This window comes from Mytilus galloprovincialis, chromosome 12 (assembly GCF_965363235.1).
Source record: "Mytilus galloprovincialis chromosome 12, xbMytGall1.hap1.1, whole genome shotgun sequence".
In the NCBI taxonomy this organism is placed as follows: domain Eukaryota; kingdom Metazoa; phylum Mollusca; class Bivalvia; order Mytilida; family Mytilidae; genus Mytilus; species Mytilus galloprovincialis.
In genome coordinates this window covers 61,038,252-61,053,369 of record NC_134849.1, presented here as the reverse complement: position 1 = coordinate 61,053,369, position 15,118 = coordinate 61,038,252, and the positions used below count along the sequence as shown (strand labels likewise).

Genomic DNA, 15,118 nt, shown 5'->3' with positions numbered 1-15,118 from the left:
AAAAATCTCTATCAAAGTCGTAAATAAATTCTTTATGTGAAATGTGCAGCAATTCATCTACACGCTTCTTTTTTAAAATTCAAAAAATAACACTTTCATTGAATAGTTCATTGTTGTCTGCAACTATCAAATGCAATCAAATGACTATTGATTTTCTATCAAAATCGTAACGAGTTAGAGTTGATTTCTCAGTATTGCAAGGGAAAGTTTCCGAGAAACCTAAACTTAAGACTCTAAAGAGCCTGTGTGGGTCAGCTTGGTCTTTTTGCATATTTAGAAAAGGCCACTCTAACATTGGAGACAAGTATAGAACTCATGACAAAAATCTGTTTTCTTGATTTTGTATTGATATCCTACATAAAATCAATGTCAGCATCAGGGTAGCAAATAATCCAAAAAGCTAATTTGTCTACCAAACATAGTGTTCTTTGCCTTCTCATTGTAGATATTTAAAATATGTACATACCAAATAGTGCGTTCAACAGATATTGTTAGGCTGCTAACAATTTATTCAAAAATGTGTATATTCATGTATCTGGAAATATTCTTGCACTAATTATATCATTCTAAGAATTAAAATAAAAGAAACTATATAAATGAACAGTGTGTCCAAGATAATATAAACACAAACCTTTGTAGAGAAGATAATTTCAAATCCAGGTATATCTCTTTCTTTTTTACAATCATGATTTTCTTGATCTGTCTGACAATGCACAGCTTTCTTTGTCTGAAAAATCAGTAAATCTAATTAATGCTACCATGTTTCAAAGTACTGCTAGATTAAGAGAAGCTAGCATGCATAAACTGGAACCAATTACAATGGGTTCAGCCTATTGATAGACTTCTGATAAGCATAGCTAGAATGCAAGTAGGGTTTTCATATTCAATTATATTCAATTTATTGCTTCTCTTCAAATTGCCCCTCCCCCCCAAAAAAAAAAATGAAAATTAATTAAAAATTAACCCCCTTCCTTTTTGCTTTTGTTGCTTATTAACACCCCACCAAAAAATATCCCCTTCAATTTTTTTTGGCCCCAGAAAAATATGTGAAGAATTTTTGTTTAATTCTTGTGGATTTTTTCCTTACACTGCTTTTAAATTGTCCATTAACCAGGAAATCCTGGTTTTCCCCCTTTTTGACCGCAAATCCTAAACAGTTTGAGCCATACCCCCCTCCCCCTATTCAAAGCCATTTTTATTAATCTTTTTGTGGTATGGAAACTTGTGGTATAATATCAGAGAGAACCATACACTTAAGGGGACTCCCGGGTATAAATAAAAAAAAAAAACAGAATTTCGCTGGTTTTTTTTCTATAAATGAACTTTATCATATACTTAAAGGAAAAATTAAACTAGAGGCTCTAAAGAGCCTGTGTCGCTCACCTTGGTATATGTGAATATTAAACAAAAGAAACAGATGGATACATCCCAAAATTATGATTTGGTGATGGTGATGTGTTTGTACATCTTACTTTACTGAACATCCTTGCTGCTTACAATTATCTCTATCTATAATGAACTTGGCCCAATGAAAATTGTTAAAAATTGACTATAAAGGACATTAACTCCTTAGGGGGTCAATTGACCATTTCAGTCATGTTGACTTATTTGTAAATCTTACTTTGCTGAACATTATTGCTTTTTACAGGTTATCTCCATCTATAATAGTATTCAAGATAACCAAAAACAGCAAAATTTCCTTAAAATTACCAATTTAGGGGCAGCAACCCAACAACGGGTTGTCCGATTCATCTGAAAATTTAAGGCCAGATAGATCTTGACCTTATAAACAATTTTACCCTTCTTCAGATTTGTTCTAAATGCTTTGGTTTTTGAGTTATAAACCAAAAACAGCATTTTACCCCTATGTTCTATTTTTAGCTACATTTTTCAAACTAGATACCCTTATGATGATTATGGTCAAGTTTGGTTTAATTTGGCCCAGTAGTTTCAGAGGAGAAGATGTTTGTAAAAGATTACTAAGATTTACGAAAAATGGTTAAAAATGGACTATAAAGGGCAATAACTCCTAAAGGGGTCAACTGACCATTTCAGTCATGTTGACTTATTTGTAAATCTTACTTTGCTGAACATTATTGCTGTTTACTGTTTATCTTTATCTATAATAATATTCAAGATAATAACCAAAAACAGCAAAATTTCCTTAAAATTACTAATTCAGGGGCAGCAACCCAACAACGGGTTATCCGATTCATCTGAAAATTTCAGGGCAGATAGATCTTCACCTGATTAACAATTCTACTCTGTCAGATTTGCTCTAAATGCTTTGGTTTTTGAGTTATAAGCCAAAAACTGCATTTTTCCCCTATGTTCTATTTTTAGCCATGGCGGCCATCTTGGATGGTTGGGCGGGTCACCGGACACATTTTTTAAACTAGATACCCCAATGATGATTGTGGCCAAGTTTGGTTTAATTTAGTAAAGTAGTTTCAGAGGAGAAGATTTTTGTAAAAGTTAACGACGACGCCGGACGCCAAGTGATAAGAAAAGCTCACTTGGCCTTTTAGGCCAGGTGAGCTAATAAAAACATGGGATCATCTTGCATTTAAGTTCACAATCTGCAATCGAAAGAACCATGCATTTTTGTTAAGGTTCTATTTTTCGGTTGAATTTAAAACAGAAATATAGGTAATATCGAAATAAAAAAGGACTAATTTTTTAAAAAATTTTTTTAATTGTTAAGTTTAAGTACAGCTTATTTGAAAATAATAATAAACTATAGGCTCTCAAGATTATTTTTTGTTCTTAATTCTCTCATCTATTATTATTCTTCCTGTTTACCAATATGTTCCATTTTAGCCATATAGTGTCTATGTTTCCGACATACAAGGGAATAAAATACAAAATTTGTACTAGATTCATTTGAGAAGATTTTTAAAGTTAAAAGGCATAAAACAACTTGCGTAAAATTGTCCTTAAAGTGCAATTATTCCTTAATGGGTCTATTGACATTTGGTCATTTAAAACTTTTTTGTAGGTCTTACTTTGCTGAACATTTTTCCTGTTTACAGTTGATCTTTATCTTCAATAATATTCAATATAATAACAAAAAAACTGCAAAATTTCCTTAAAACTACCAACTTAGTGGCAGCAACCTAACCAGGGGTTGTTCCATTTGTCTGAAAATTTCAGGGCTGATAGATCTTGACCAATTGAATAAGTTTATTTAAGTCAGATTTGAACTAAAAGCGTTAGTTTTTGATATATAAGCCAAAAAATTCATTTGTTCTATTTCTAACCATGTTTGTCGATTGATTAAAACTTTGGATACAATTTATAAATTAGTTATCCTAAGGAACATTTATTTGATGTTTTAAATGGACATCTATGAGAAAACCATGCAGATGGTGCTCCATGCAAAGTTGTTTGATTTAGATGAAACTTTGCTGACATGTTCAGGTTGACCTCATATGAAAGTAATCCAAGTTTAAAGCCCTTACACTGCTGGTAACCATGGCAACGATAGGGATTTAGGGTATTTTCGAGTTTATTTATAAATGCATTTACTGAAATCCATAGATTTCATAGATTTCTCAAATAGAAATAAATACTATAATACTTCTGAGTGTTTAAATACTTTAATAGCACAGATAGGATGTGTATGAAGTACAAATCACATAATTTTATTAAACATAATGATATATATACAAAATAAGGGTGTGGCAAAACACATAAAATGATAAAAAATATGGCCTTTTCATCAAATCACACTAAAACAGACACTTCAGCCCAAAAGTCGCTTTAATTTACCCTAAATTTCAGAAATGCTTTGCATTTTCTTTGGTTCGAAATATGTTGAAGGGATTTCGGTTGCAAATTAATTTTATAGATTTTATTGATCATTTAGATAGCCTTCCCCTTTTTTTTTGTATTTTCGCAATAAATTGAGGAAAGTCTCATATTTTCATGAAACCAAGCATTCAAAAATAAATACTTGAATTATACAAATTATAACATGCAATATAGGTAATTCAAATAGAAAATTCAAAGTGAAATGTATTTTTGTGTCACAAACAATAGTAAGCATCAGGCTTAAAGGGAAACTTCGCAAAAAAATGAAAATTTTATATTATGTTTATTTGATATAAATAATCATATATTCTTTAAAATTATTGTTCAATTCTTCCAGATAAGTGATTAAAATAAAAATTAAAATCCCACTATCACTTCTCGACTTATCGCCATTTTGACGGCATCTCCGATACAAATTGTCACGTGATGAGTATATTTGAATAAAATATCTGAAAACCACAAAGCTAAAAAACAAGCATGGCATATCGTATATTCAGTATCAAAATGACTTGTCAAGCGTACGGATGTTCAACTCGAAGTTCACATGGCATAAGCTTACACACTTTCCAAGATCCTGCAAAAAAGAAAGAGTTGTACCAGACGTGGATGATTAACCTTAACATAACACCAACCAACTCACAACAAGTTCAAGAAAGTGTGTGCAGACCATTTTGAAGCATCTTGTTTCGATGGAAATTTGATAGTAATTATGATTTTTTTCTCATGAATGTTTTTATTGTTATTTCGTTCCAAGCCTGGTTGAAAGGAAATTGTCAGATTGATATAGTTCAGTATTTCTGCATTCATGCATTAGTAACATATTTTGTTGTTTACAAGTAGAAGTTTAGTACACGGATAAAAAGTCACAGACAAAAAAATTGTTGAATATATACAGGAAAAACATCTTCAAATATTATATTATTTATTACATTTATTACATTTTAAGTTTATGAACTTGTTTACAAGCCTTAAAAATAAAAAGATATTTGATTTCAATCATGCAAATGATATATATTTCTAGGGACAATGAAGCCATTTAAGGTACCTAGCCACTTTGGCATTTTGATTTTATAACAATTATTTGATGTCATTGATATTTATTTAATAAATTCTGTTTAAAACTTGCTTTAAAAATAATATTTCAAGAACAAACCAAAAAGAATTAATTAATTTACGTTTTCTCGTTTAAAGAAAAATAAACTCGAAACTGAATTATGACGTTTTGTTCTGTGTCTTTCTGTTGTAAATTCACAAGTTTAATGAAGTATATATTTTTTAGGTGCAAAAAAACTTATGTATACATAAAAAAATTACGTAAAACATTTAAAGGGTCATTTGTTTAATATAATAATGGTTTAAAAATAAGACTTTATTTATTGACATGTAGTATAATTACAGATGCTGTTTAACCCCCCCCCCCCCCCCTCCTTTTCCATATTGTGCCATATAAAAGGTTGAAGAGGTGATAGGTAGATGGGAGCATAAGTCTTCCCGATTCGTGTGGAAACTTAATAGATCTCACCGCCCCCTTGTTATGCTTTATAGCTGTCTACTAGGTCAACGCAGTTGCGTAGTCCTACAAGTTAAGGCTGAGCAGTTTCGGGATATAAAATGTCGACAGCTAGACTAGCGAAGTTTGTAATGATTTATGGTCAATCGTAGTAGGAGTATTTTTTCTTTCTAAATTTATGATAACAAGATAATAGATAGGAATACATCTAGTGGGGCGGACACTAATTTGGAAGTTGTAAAAGCATAAATATATTCTTAATGAGATTAAAAGGTATCTGTAGCGGCTTTAGACTTTTCGAAATGCTTGCCAAAAAACCCCTTTTATATGTAATAGAATTTAGTCATTTCGGGTACTTCTAATATGAAAACCGACGATCTTTTGAATTATTGCCAGAGGTCATGTAATAGTGTCACATTCAGGTATTCTAGTGACTTCCTGAGGGCTAATAAACTGGTGACATTACGCAATTCAGGTACATGCATCGCTTCCCAGCTGTTTGACCCAGGTGTGCACAGGTAAAAGTGCCATCGAAAATGCTGTCAGGTGTATTATACATCCTGTTAACAATGTATGTCCCTAACCTGATTGAAATACACAAAGCCGTCCAAACATGAAATTAAGAGTTTAAAATTTATATCTACAGGCTGATTAATTCTGACATGTGCAAAGACAGAAATAATAAGACCGTAAATTATTAATTTTGACTTCTGTTTCAAAATTCATGTGTAGAAGATTATCTGGTACTGTACCATGTAAAATGAATTTTTTTTCAAATTTCAATTTTACTTTTCGGGGGCAGATCCAGCCATATTAAAAAAGGGGGGTTCAAACTATATGTCCCACTTCAAATGCATTGATCGGCAAAAAAAAAAACGGGGTTCCAACACCCATAACCACTCCCCCTGGATCCGCCAATGCTTTTGTATACACAATAGCTTACATAATGTTTTGTCAGCTTGTTTTATTTGCTTAGCAAATGTTTAATTTACGTTATGCGGTCTAGAGTTGTGATGAATAATTTAAGAAAGAAAAAACATACTGCATCATTTTACAACATTGTTTGGAGTAAATCCTAGAGAATTTAACCGAGAGATTACGGATGACTATCTTTCATACTTTCTTGTCCTATTTCCGATATGAGCGGGCGCATTTACGAAATATTTTGCCTATTAGAAAATTTGCGTTTACTTGTATGTGAAGAGACAAGCATGCGCAATAATGACACGAAGATGATACTTAGTTCGTGGCATGTCTCTAGAACGTGCGGTAATCGTTTGTCTTCCTGTACATGTACATTCAATTATTTAAAGGAGTGTAATTTTTATCAATATAAGATTTTGAGAACACTTAAACACTCCCGCGAAATCGCTGGCATTTCAAGCTTGTAAGCTGTTGTAGGATGATTTATTGTAAAAGATTTTATGTCTGGAGAAAAGGTATCAAAAGCCCTCTACATTTTTGCCAAAGTCCGTTATTTGTTTCCTTTTCTGTTAAATTCCATTATTTTCGAGTATCTGACACTTGACCACAATTACTCTACCCCTTTGCTACAATGCATTTCTTGGTAAAAGTCAAATTAAATTTTAAAAAATGCACCGCTTCAAACATGAAATAAATGTAACTGCTTATAGACCATTATTGTTCTCATAAAATATGCTTCTAGGACAATCCATCAGTGCTTTTTCTTTTGTAGTAGCATGATACATTTCCAATATTCAGTTTCATGGTCTTGTTTGTAAAAAGACAGAAGGTACCAATACGGATAGTCATATTCAGTATTAAAATACACATTGACAACGTCATAGCAAAAAATACCTAATAAACGATCGAAAGACAAACAAAGAGATAAAAAACACATCATAGAAAACTGGTTTAGGTCGCACAACCAGAACCCCAAAAACATCTCGGGAGGATCTCGGGTCAAATCATATCAACGCTCCGTGGTACTGTGGTAGACCAAACCTTCATGTTAATACAACATGCAATCTATAAAATTAGACCTCAAAGTGAAATAATTCATAAATAGGTTTATTAATACACAAATAATGAAATGAATCTGAAACATTCGGTGAAAAATTGTATTGGTAAATCGTTTAAATGATTTTAGAACTATTCAGTCTGAAGTGTCACTTTCACATTCTTTGAATCATTCGTATACCCCATCCAACGATGGAAACTCTTTTCTAATTATGTTTACTACACAAGCCGGTAGTATTATTCTGTGTTTCTTGCCAAGTGGTTGACCTTTCCTGACCCAGCACACAAACTGACGATAAGCCATAAGCCTGCTTTGTTCGTTAATAAGTACGTCTGGAGCTCTCCCTTCTTTCCAGTAAGACAAAGTTGACCTTTAAATTTTCTGTCAACATTTTTGATATTTTCGTTCAAATAGCTGAAGAATTAGTACGTGGTGAAAATTAAATTATTTTGATAAGGACATTACTTCCTGAATATTTAAAAAAAAAAAAAAAAGAAGATCGCTTTGAACGACCCACTTATATAACTGCAATTGGTAATTACTATCTATTTCAAAAATTCAGAATTCTTAGAATTTTTAATTCATTTACTCGTGTTTATAAGGACTTCATTATTCATGAATTTATTCAATTAAATTAATTCAGTTTTTCTTTTTTTTTAACAAAAAATATTCAGCGTCAATAACATATTTAATTAAACTGAGCTCATGGAAATTATTAAGATTCCCCCGTTTATCATTCATACGAAATGTTGTTCACACCTAGAAAAGTGAACCGTGACGGCTTAGATTCACTGAGTAAAGATCAAAAGATACAAAATGCTAATCTTTTAATTAACTTGAATTTAATCACGCATTCAACAGGTAGTCACTATGTGTCAAAGTACAATACACATTGTATTTGCGGGGCCGTATTTGCACACTACAAATGTACTAGCAGCACATATTTACTAGCCTGACGTAAAAGGTAAAAAGTACAAACATGCATTTTTAAAACACTACCAGTTATACATGTTAGTTCAAAATATCCGTCGGAAAAAAAATCATAAAAAAAATATTTTATATGATTTACTTGTATCACTATAATCGTTTCAGAAAATATCAAAATATAAATCGTACATTCTACTTTCAAGCTGAGCGCTGTTCCATCTTAATTATTAGTTGGTTAATAGCTACACCAAACGTCGTCTATGCGCTTTAGATAGCGTTATAAGATGATTAACGATTAAGATTTAAAATGAGATTATTTCCACTCCCGGCATGCTTAAAGACTTAAACTACGTCACATAAGTCAGGAAGTTCGAAGAAATAAAATTATTAATTCTTAATTTTCTCCTTTATTGCTGTTCATATCCAGATAAAACTTGGTGAATATGTTTTTTATGGTATTATGGACATAATTAGCTGATTAGTAAAAATTCGCGAATTATCCCTTTAAAAAAGGGGGGAGCTGCCAAAGACAAGGTTTTTTTTTGTATTTTTTTTTATTCCAAATTCCTTTAGTACACTTGTCCTTATTACTTTAAAGAGTAAAATCCATTCATTTCTGCCTAGTAATCCCATTTTTTTTTGCAGCTTGCTAATTACTAAAGTTTTATTCTGGTTACTCAAAAATGATATGAAATTCAATGTCAAGTTCATCATATTGAAAAATCTTACGTATTGACATTCAGAAGTTGTGTGGCTGACAGGTAAACAAAATTAAGACATGTTGCAACCTTTTACTTGCATGCTGGTTACCATATAAGTCATTTTGATCATGAGTACCTGACACATTGTGGATAAAATCTGAATTTCTATTGTACAAAGGGAGATAATCCAATAAAAATGCTGTTTTTTTTAAACCTTAAAATTGCATATGTACATATCAATTTAAACTAACATACGCTTCATCAATTTAATAAAATATAAACATAACTCTATTTGGTTATCTGGAGAGAGTTCATAGTGCATTTGAGCATATAATATTGGTTTGCTTTTTGTTGTAGTACTTTCTAAAATTCTCCTCGAAAAATGTCTAAATTTATAAATTCTCTTTTAGCATTGATAAATTTTTAAATATCTCAATCTGTATAAATGATCATAAATGTTATTCTTTTTATAACATTAGTATTATATATAACAATCAATGAAGATGATACAATAACACTAAATGGTGCTTACATGCAAGAATAAGATTATTATAAACATACATAAAAGTTAATTCGAATTGACTTAGCAGCACAAGACAATTGTTGCATTAGGTATGGAACTTAGGGTAGTATTAAATCGTTTCCATTCTCTCTGATAAAAATTTACATACATGTAACTACATGAACTACGAAAGGTAATTTACTAATAATTCAATCAATAAAACTAGTTAGTCAATCTAAGTAACAATTTCTGACAAATGAAAATATTATAATGTTTATCAAATGGCCAAGTACATTCGTAATCTTCTTGATTGTCTTCAATATTGATGACCTTTTAATACAGAAGTAATTTTAGACTTCTTATTCGCTGATGAGTAAGCCATTCTGATGGTGAGACAGTGAGAACACTCTATGTCCTTGCAAATATCTCTCTCTTCTCATTTGTGTTGCAACTGCGTGTTGACTTGGTTGTTTTTAAGACTTAGGCGAGATTCACATTGCCGTTTTTTTTCTTTTTTTCAAAGCATATGCATGAGTTCCATTTCAATTTATTTTTGTTTGAGCTTGCAATTTTTTAATACCAACAGGAAAAATCAAAGACAAATCAGAGCCTTATTCAAGTATCCGTAATATTATCTAAGTTTTTCTTCATCATAAACATGTTTATCAACAAAAATGTGTCCCAGCAATCAGTCTTCTTTCATGAACTCCAGTTATTTTTGGATCGCCAAATGTCTGTAAAAAATAATAAGAAAACAATTGTTATCCATTAAATGATCGAAATTTCCTAAAAAGAAATGAATTATTAACTTGGTCTTAGTGCAATGTAGTGTAAAATGTGTTTCGATTATCACAACTCTGACATTCCAGTACATAGAATCAGAAATAAAGTATACTAGCTAAAAATGGACCTAAATTTGATTTTTTTCTTATTCCAAGCTGCAGCAAACTTTAATTTTAATGAAGTTAATTTTGCAGATTTCATCTTCTATTTATGACATTATGACATTACAAAAATAGGGAGATGAGTATTGATTGCCAATGAGACAAATATCCACAAAAGTTCAAATGAAATGAATGTAAGGCCCCTGTACAACCTTCAACAATGAGAATAAAACAGCTCAAGGGTACATTATATTACGAACGCAGAGATTGCACCTTTATCAGGTGGTTGGGTGAGGGGGGGGGGGGGGGGGGTCTGACACAGAATAAATGTGGTTAATGAACTGATGATTTTGAAATTGGACTTGTGCCAATATCCAAAATCTAAAGACTAAAAGACATGATTAGATTTATCATAACAAAGAACCCCATATATTCAATTTTTAATGAATTTAAACAAAGTTTAAGTTTGGACCCCAATTTGTATCAAATTGAAAACTGAGCACAAATCATAAATCTAAACACGCAACATGCATGATAACATTTAGCATAGAAAAAAAAACATTCAATAATATTTTAATAAACTAACAAAGTTTTTTTTGCCCCTGTGATCTTTTGTTCAATTTGAAAACAAATATTAAAAATCTTAACATATAAGTAGTTTTTAACCCAAAAAGTACTTTAAAAAAAAAATCAAACTAACTTGAAGTTTAATTCTGGATCCCTAATACCTTGATGTGGTCCAATTTAAAGCTTTTAAGACAGGCCCCAAATTAAAAAAAAATATGACTACAATACACCGTTTAATTTTGCATAATATCAAAGAACACCAATTATTCAATTGTTTTATGAAATCAAGTCTAACTTTGGACCCTTTTGACCCTTTAGCTAATATGGACTAATTTAAAAACAAGCCAAAACATTTGAAATTGGTAAAACAATAAGGATTGAAAACAAATATATAATTAACTTTACAGCTAATTTCCTAAGGCATGTAAATCTAAGACTTCGGTTAGCTTGCATGGTTTGTTTGTATATTGTACAATTGCAATTGGCATAGCGTCTAATCAAATTTAAAAGTACTCCATAAAGGTTCAAATATGCCTATATATATATATTGTTTGAAGATATCAACCTTAATTACAAAGCTTGAATTAATATTTAAACAAACAGAGCAAGCAAACCTACCAAAGTTTTACTCTACACGCATTAGGAAAATAGCTGTAATAATGCTAAAAGTGCTTTTTCAAAAATGAAAAATACAAATGTAGTCGTCAGGTTTTCAATATATACATGTATACTATAAATGAGGATCTGTCAAGCTGACAAGAACACATATTTTTTTCCAGGTTTAATTCTTATAAAGAGAACAATTCCAATGATGAGTAATGAAAATTTTGTTGTGTAAATTGTTATGAAATGGCCCTTAATTGATCATAAAATAAGAATTTGAGTGTTCTGTGTGTTATTTTTACTTTTTGTTTACCAGATTCAACTTTTAAAATTGAAGGGCTAATCTAATTTATTGATTATTTATCATGTTTTTACAATAATACATGTAACTGGTCAATTTCCAATTTCTGTACATGATTATATTTCACAAATAATGCCACAACACAGGTCTTATTTGCTGTCTATTTAGCAGTCTCTTGTTATGACTTGTTTGATTCATTTTTTTATCAATTATATCATAAATTTACCTATATGATCTCCTATCATATCTGCTTTCATTTTAACATTATTTTTGTGCTTTTCCATCTTCAACATTAACCTGTTGATAAGAAATAAAATATTGTATATTTGTGCATTTGCATGATCAGTACTGTGAGTTACATCTACATGTACATTGTACATTGAGTTGGCTTAACATAATGCATTGGTTCATTGAAAGAAAAAGTTTTGTAGATATAATTAATTTGTGTAAATGTCATTAAATGCTATAATATCAATCACATCATCAAGTAATTCGTTATTTTGAATTTGTTTTATCTGTAATGTTATAATCTCATGTTGCCCCTTCTGGGCCCTTTAATTTGAAATACATTTGTAAGCATATGCTATTCAGATTCTATTTTATTAACCTATAGAAGTAAATACATGTACAAGTTCTCTTTCCATGTTTATAACTGTGATACATGACCTGCACTAAGGAAATGTAAAGAAAAAGTCTCACAGTAACCATTTTTTAGAGAGAAAAAAAACCAAGCTCATAGTCTGTAAAACATTTTTTTGAGTTTGAGAACCATATATTGTATCAATCTAGTTGCATTGTACAATGTACATGTAGTGCTGGTAAAGGAATGAATAAAGACAGGAAATTCACAACTCTTTGGGATCTATATTGTGACTTTAACAGTGCTTAATCAAAACCTGTCACAAAAATCTTTAGGCTAGGGGATAAAAATAATGGTAGGTAAGGGTAGTGTGGTTAACACACATACTTTTTAGTTGGCCTTAATGTACAGTAGTTTTTGTATGTTTATGTAATTTATAAGACTTAGTGTTATTCGTTTCTCCTTTTTTTTATATAAATTAGACCATTGATTTTCCCGTTCAAAGGGTTTTACACTAGTAATTTAGGGGTCCTTTATCATGTTTATAGCTTGTTGTTCTGTGTGAGCCAAGGCTCTGTGTTGAAGTCCGTACATTGACCTATAATGGTTTACTTTTATAAATTGTTATTTGGATGGATAGTTGTCTCATTGGCACTCATACAACATCTTCCTATATCTATCTACTGAATGTTTTCTATTTCAATAATAATAATAATAAATAATAATAAAATTCTTTATTTAACGAAGGTAACACATGTAACAATTACATGTTAATCTTCCATCAGGCCTTCAAAAACTATTAATACAAATAGAAAACGGACAAAAATACATACAAAATAAAATACATAAATTTTAAATTTTTATAAATGTGTCAATGAACAATGATGAAAATTAAATCTGTGTTTGCTTCAAGAAAATTATGTAAATAACCCCCCCCCCCCTTTTTTTCCCCCAAAGACAAATGGTCAGTGCTTTTCTTCCTACATTTATGAGTTGATGTGATGTTTCTACAGTAGGTCTTTTTTATGGTGTCAAATTGCTTTTCTAACCAAAAAAAAAATTAACAAACTTACCAGAACCAACTGAAACTGAAACTTTTGCTTTGGAATTTCCGTTGCTAGATTTGGAAGGGTCATGAAAGGATGGCAGCAACTCATGTTGTCTTCTTGTCTACTGCAATCCAACTCCTGTCTATGTTTGCAGTATATGCATTTCAAAATGTGAGTCTGAAACCTAGACATGATAGTGATAGTCTATCCTCATGAGTCATGTCTAGACTATCTGATCAGGATCAGACTTATCCCAGTGGCAGTGGGAATGTCCTTGTCACATGGTTTGCTATGTCTTTGTTACACTCTTTCAATAAAAATAAGCTTTTGGCTACACCATATTCATCAAAAATACCATTATTTTCTATCCTTCTGCACATTTGTTGATTTCCCTCCTTCTGTTATTGACACTAAATCTACCTTTTATTGTGAAGAGTTTTACAAAGGGAGATAATTTTAGGTATATTTTTCAGTTTTTCATCTTTTATTCAAATAGGCTTATATCAATTTGCAACGAAAATCCCGTTAAGGAATACTAGTTTGTAGTGAACCATAACGTTTAACAAAATATTGTTTCAATTTGAGTGACTTTTGAGGTTTTATGGACATTTTCAGTACATGCTGAATTAAAATTTTAGAAAAACACATTTATGTCAATAAAAAAAAAAATCAAAAATAAAGGTTGAAACAAGATCCAAGTCACAGTTTATTTTAGTAAAAAGTCTGAATTTTAAGGTAAAACAAAATTTTTTGTCATATAGTACTTTGAACTATTCAATAAAAAAACCCAAAAAAGTCCATTTTCAACAACATTTTCCAGCAAATTTGGTACTAAAATAGAATTGCCCTGTATTCACATAGTTTGAGATAAATTGTCATTTTTTAACCATAGAACTATTAGATGTACTTAAATGCTTTACTAGCAACCCAAAATCAGCTGAAAACTCCACAACCCCTTTCATAATTTTTTTTTGATTTTGCATGGTTTTCTCGTAGACATCCATTTAAGGTATTTGGCCGAGATGTTTGAGAGGAGGATTTTTAATGTTAGCAAACTTGATGAACAAATTTGTGTAAAATTATCTTGAAAGAGCAAACACTCCAAAGAGGTCAATTGGCAATTTTGGTAATACAATGTATATGCTTTTTAGAAGATCTTACTATGCTGAACATTTTTCCTGTTTACAGTTTATGTCTATAATAATATTCAAAATAATAACAAAACAGATGCTCCACAGGGCACAGCTTTATACGACCGCAGAGTTCGAACCCTGAACATTGGGGCAAGTATGGACACAACATTCAAGCTTGATACAGCTCTGAAAGTGGATTGTGATAAAATAGTTGACACAACACAGGTTTCTGACACATAATGAATGTGGTCTAAGAACTTAAACTTAAAAACTTTAAATTTTAAATTGGACATTACCTATTATGGTACAATATCCATAATCTAAATACATGGTTAGATTCAGCATATCAAAGAACCCCAAGAATTCAATTTTTTATGAAATCAAATAAAGTTCAATTTTGGACCCTTTAGACCTCAATGTGGACTATTCTGATAACCGGCCCAAACATCAAAAATCTAAATGCATGGTTAGATTAAGCATATATCAAAGAACCCCATATATACAATTTTTGTTGAAATCAAACAAAGTTTCATTTTGGATCGTAATATTGACCAACTTGAAAACTGG

The 15,118-nt window shown here is 30.9% G+C and overlaps 1 protein-coding gene and 1 long non-coding RNA gene across 3 annotated transcripts in view; both read right to left on the bottom strand.

Moving 5' to 3' along the window:
- The window catches only part of LOC143054484 (uncharacterized), a 275,789-nt gene that overhangs the window by 20,856 nt on the left and 239,815 nt on the right, over window positions 1-15,118 (bottom strand). The window contains exon 10 of the mRNA XM_076227508.1: window positions 632-727. Coding sequence (XP_076083623.1) covers window positions 632-727 — 96 coding nt within the window. The remainder of the gene's footprint in view (window positions 1-631; window positions 728-15,118) is intronic.
- On the bottom strand, window positions 9,010-14,217 carry LOC143054459 (uncharacterized). Of its 2 annotated transcripts, none has more exons than XR_012971690.1 (3): window positions 13,774-14,217; window positions 12,016-12,086; window positions 9,010-10,168 (listed from the first exon to the last, which is right to left on the bottom strand). It is a non-coding gene; the product is annotated as an uncharacterized LOC143054459 (long non-coding RNA). The 2 variants fall into 2 exon arrangements; XR_012971689.1 differs by having other exon boundaries at window positions 13,443-14,200.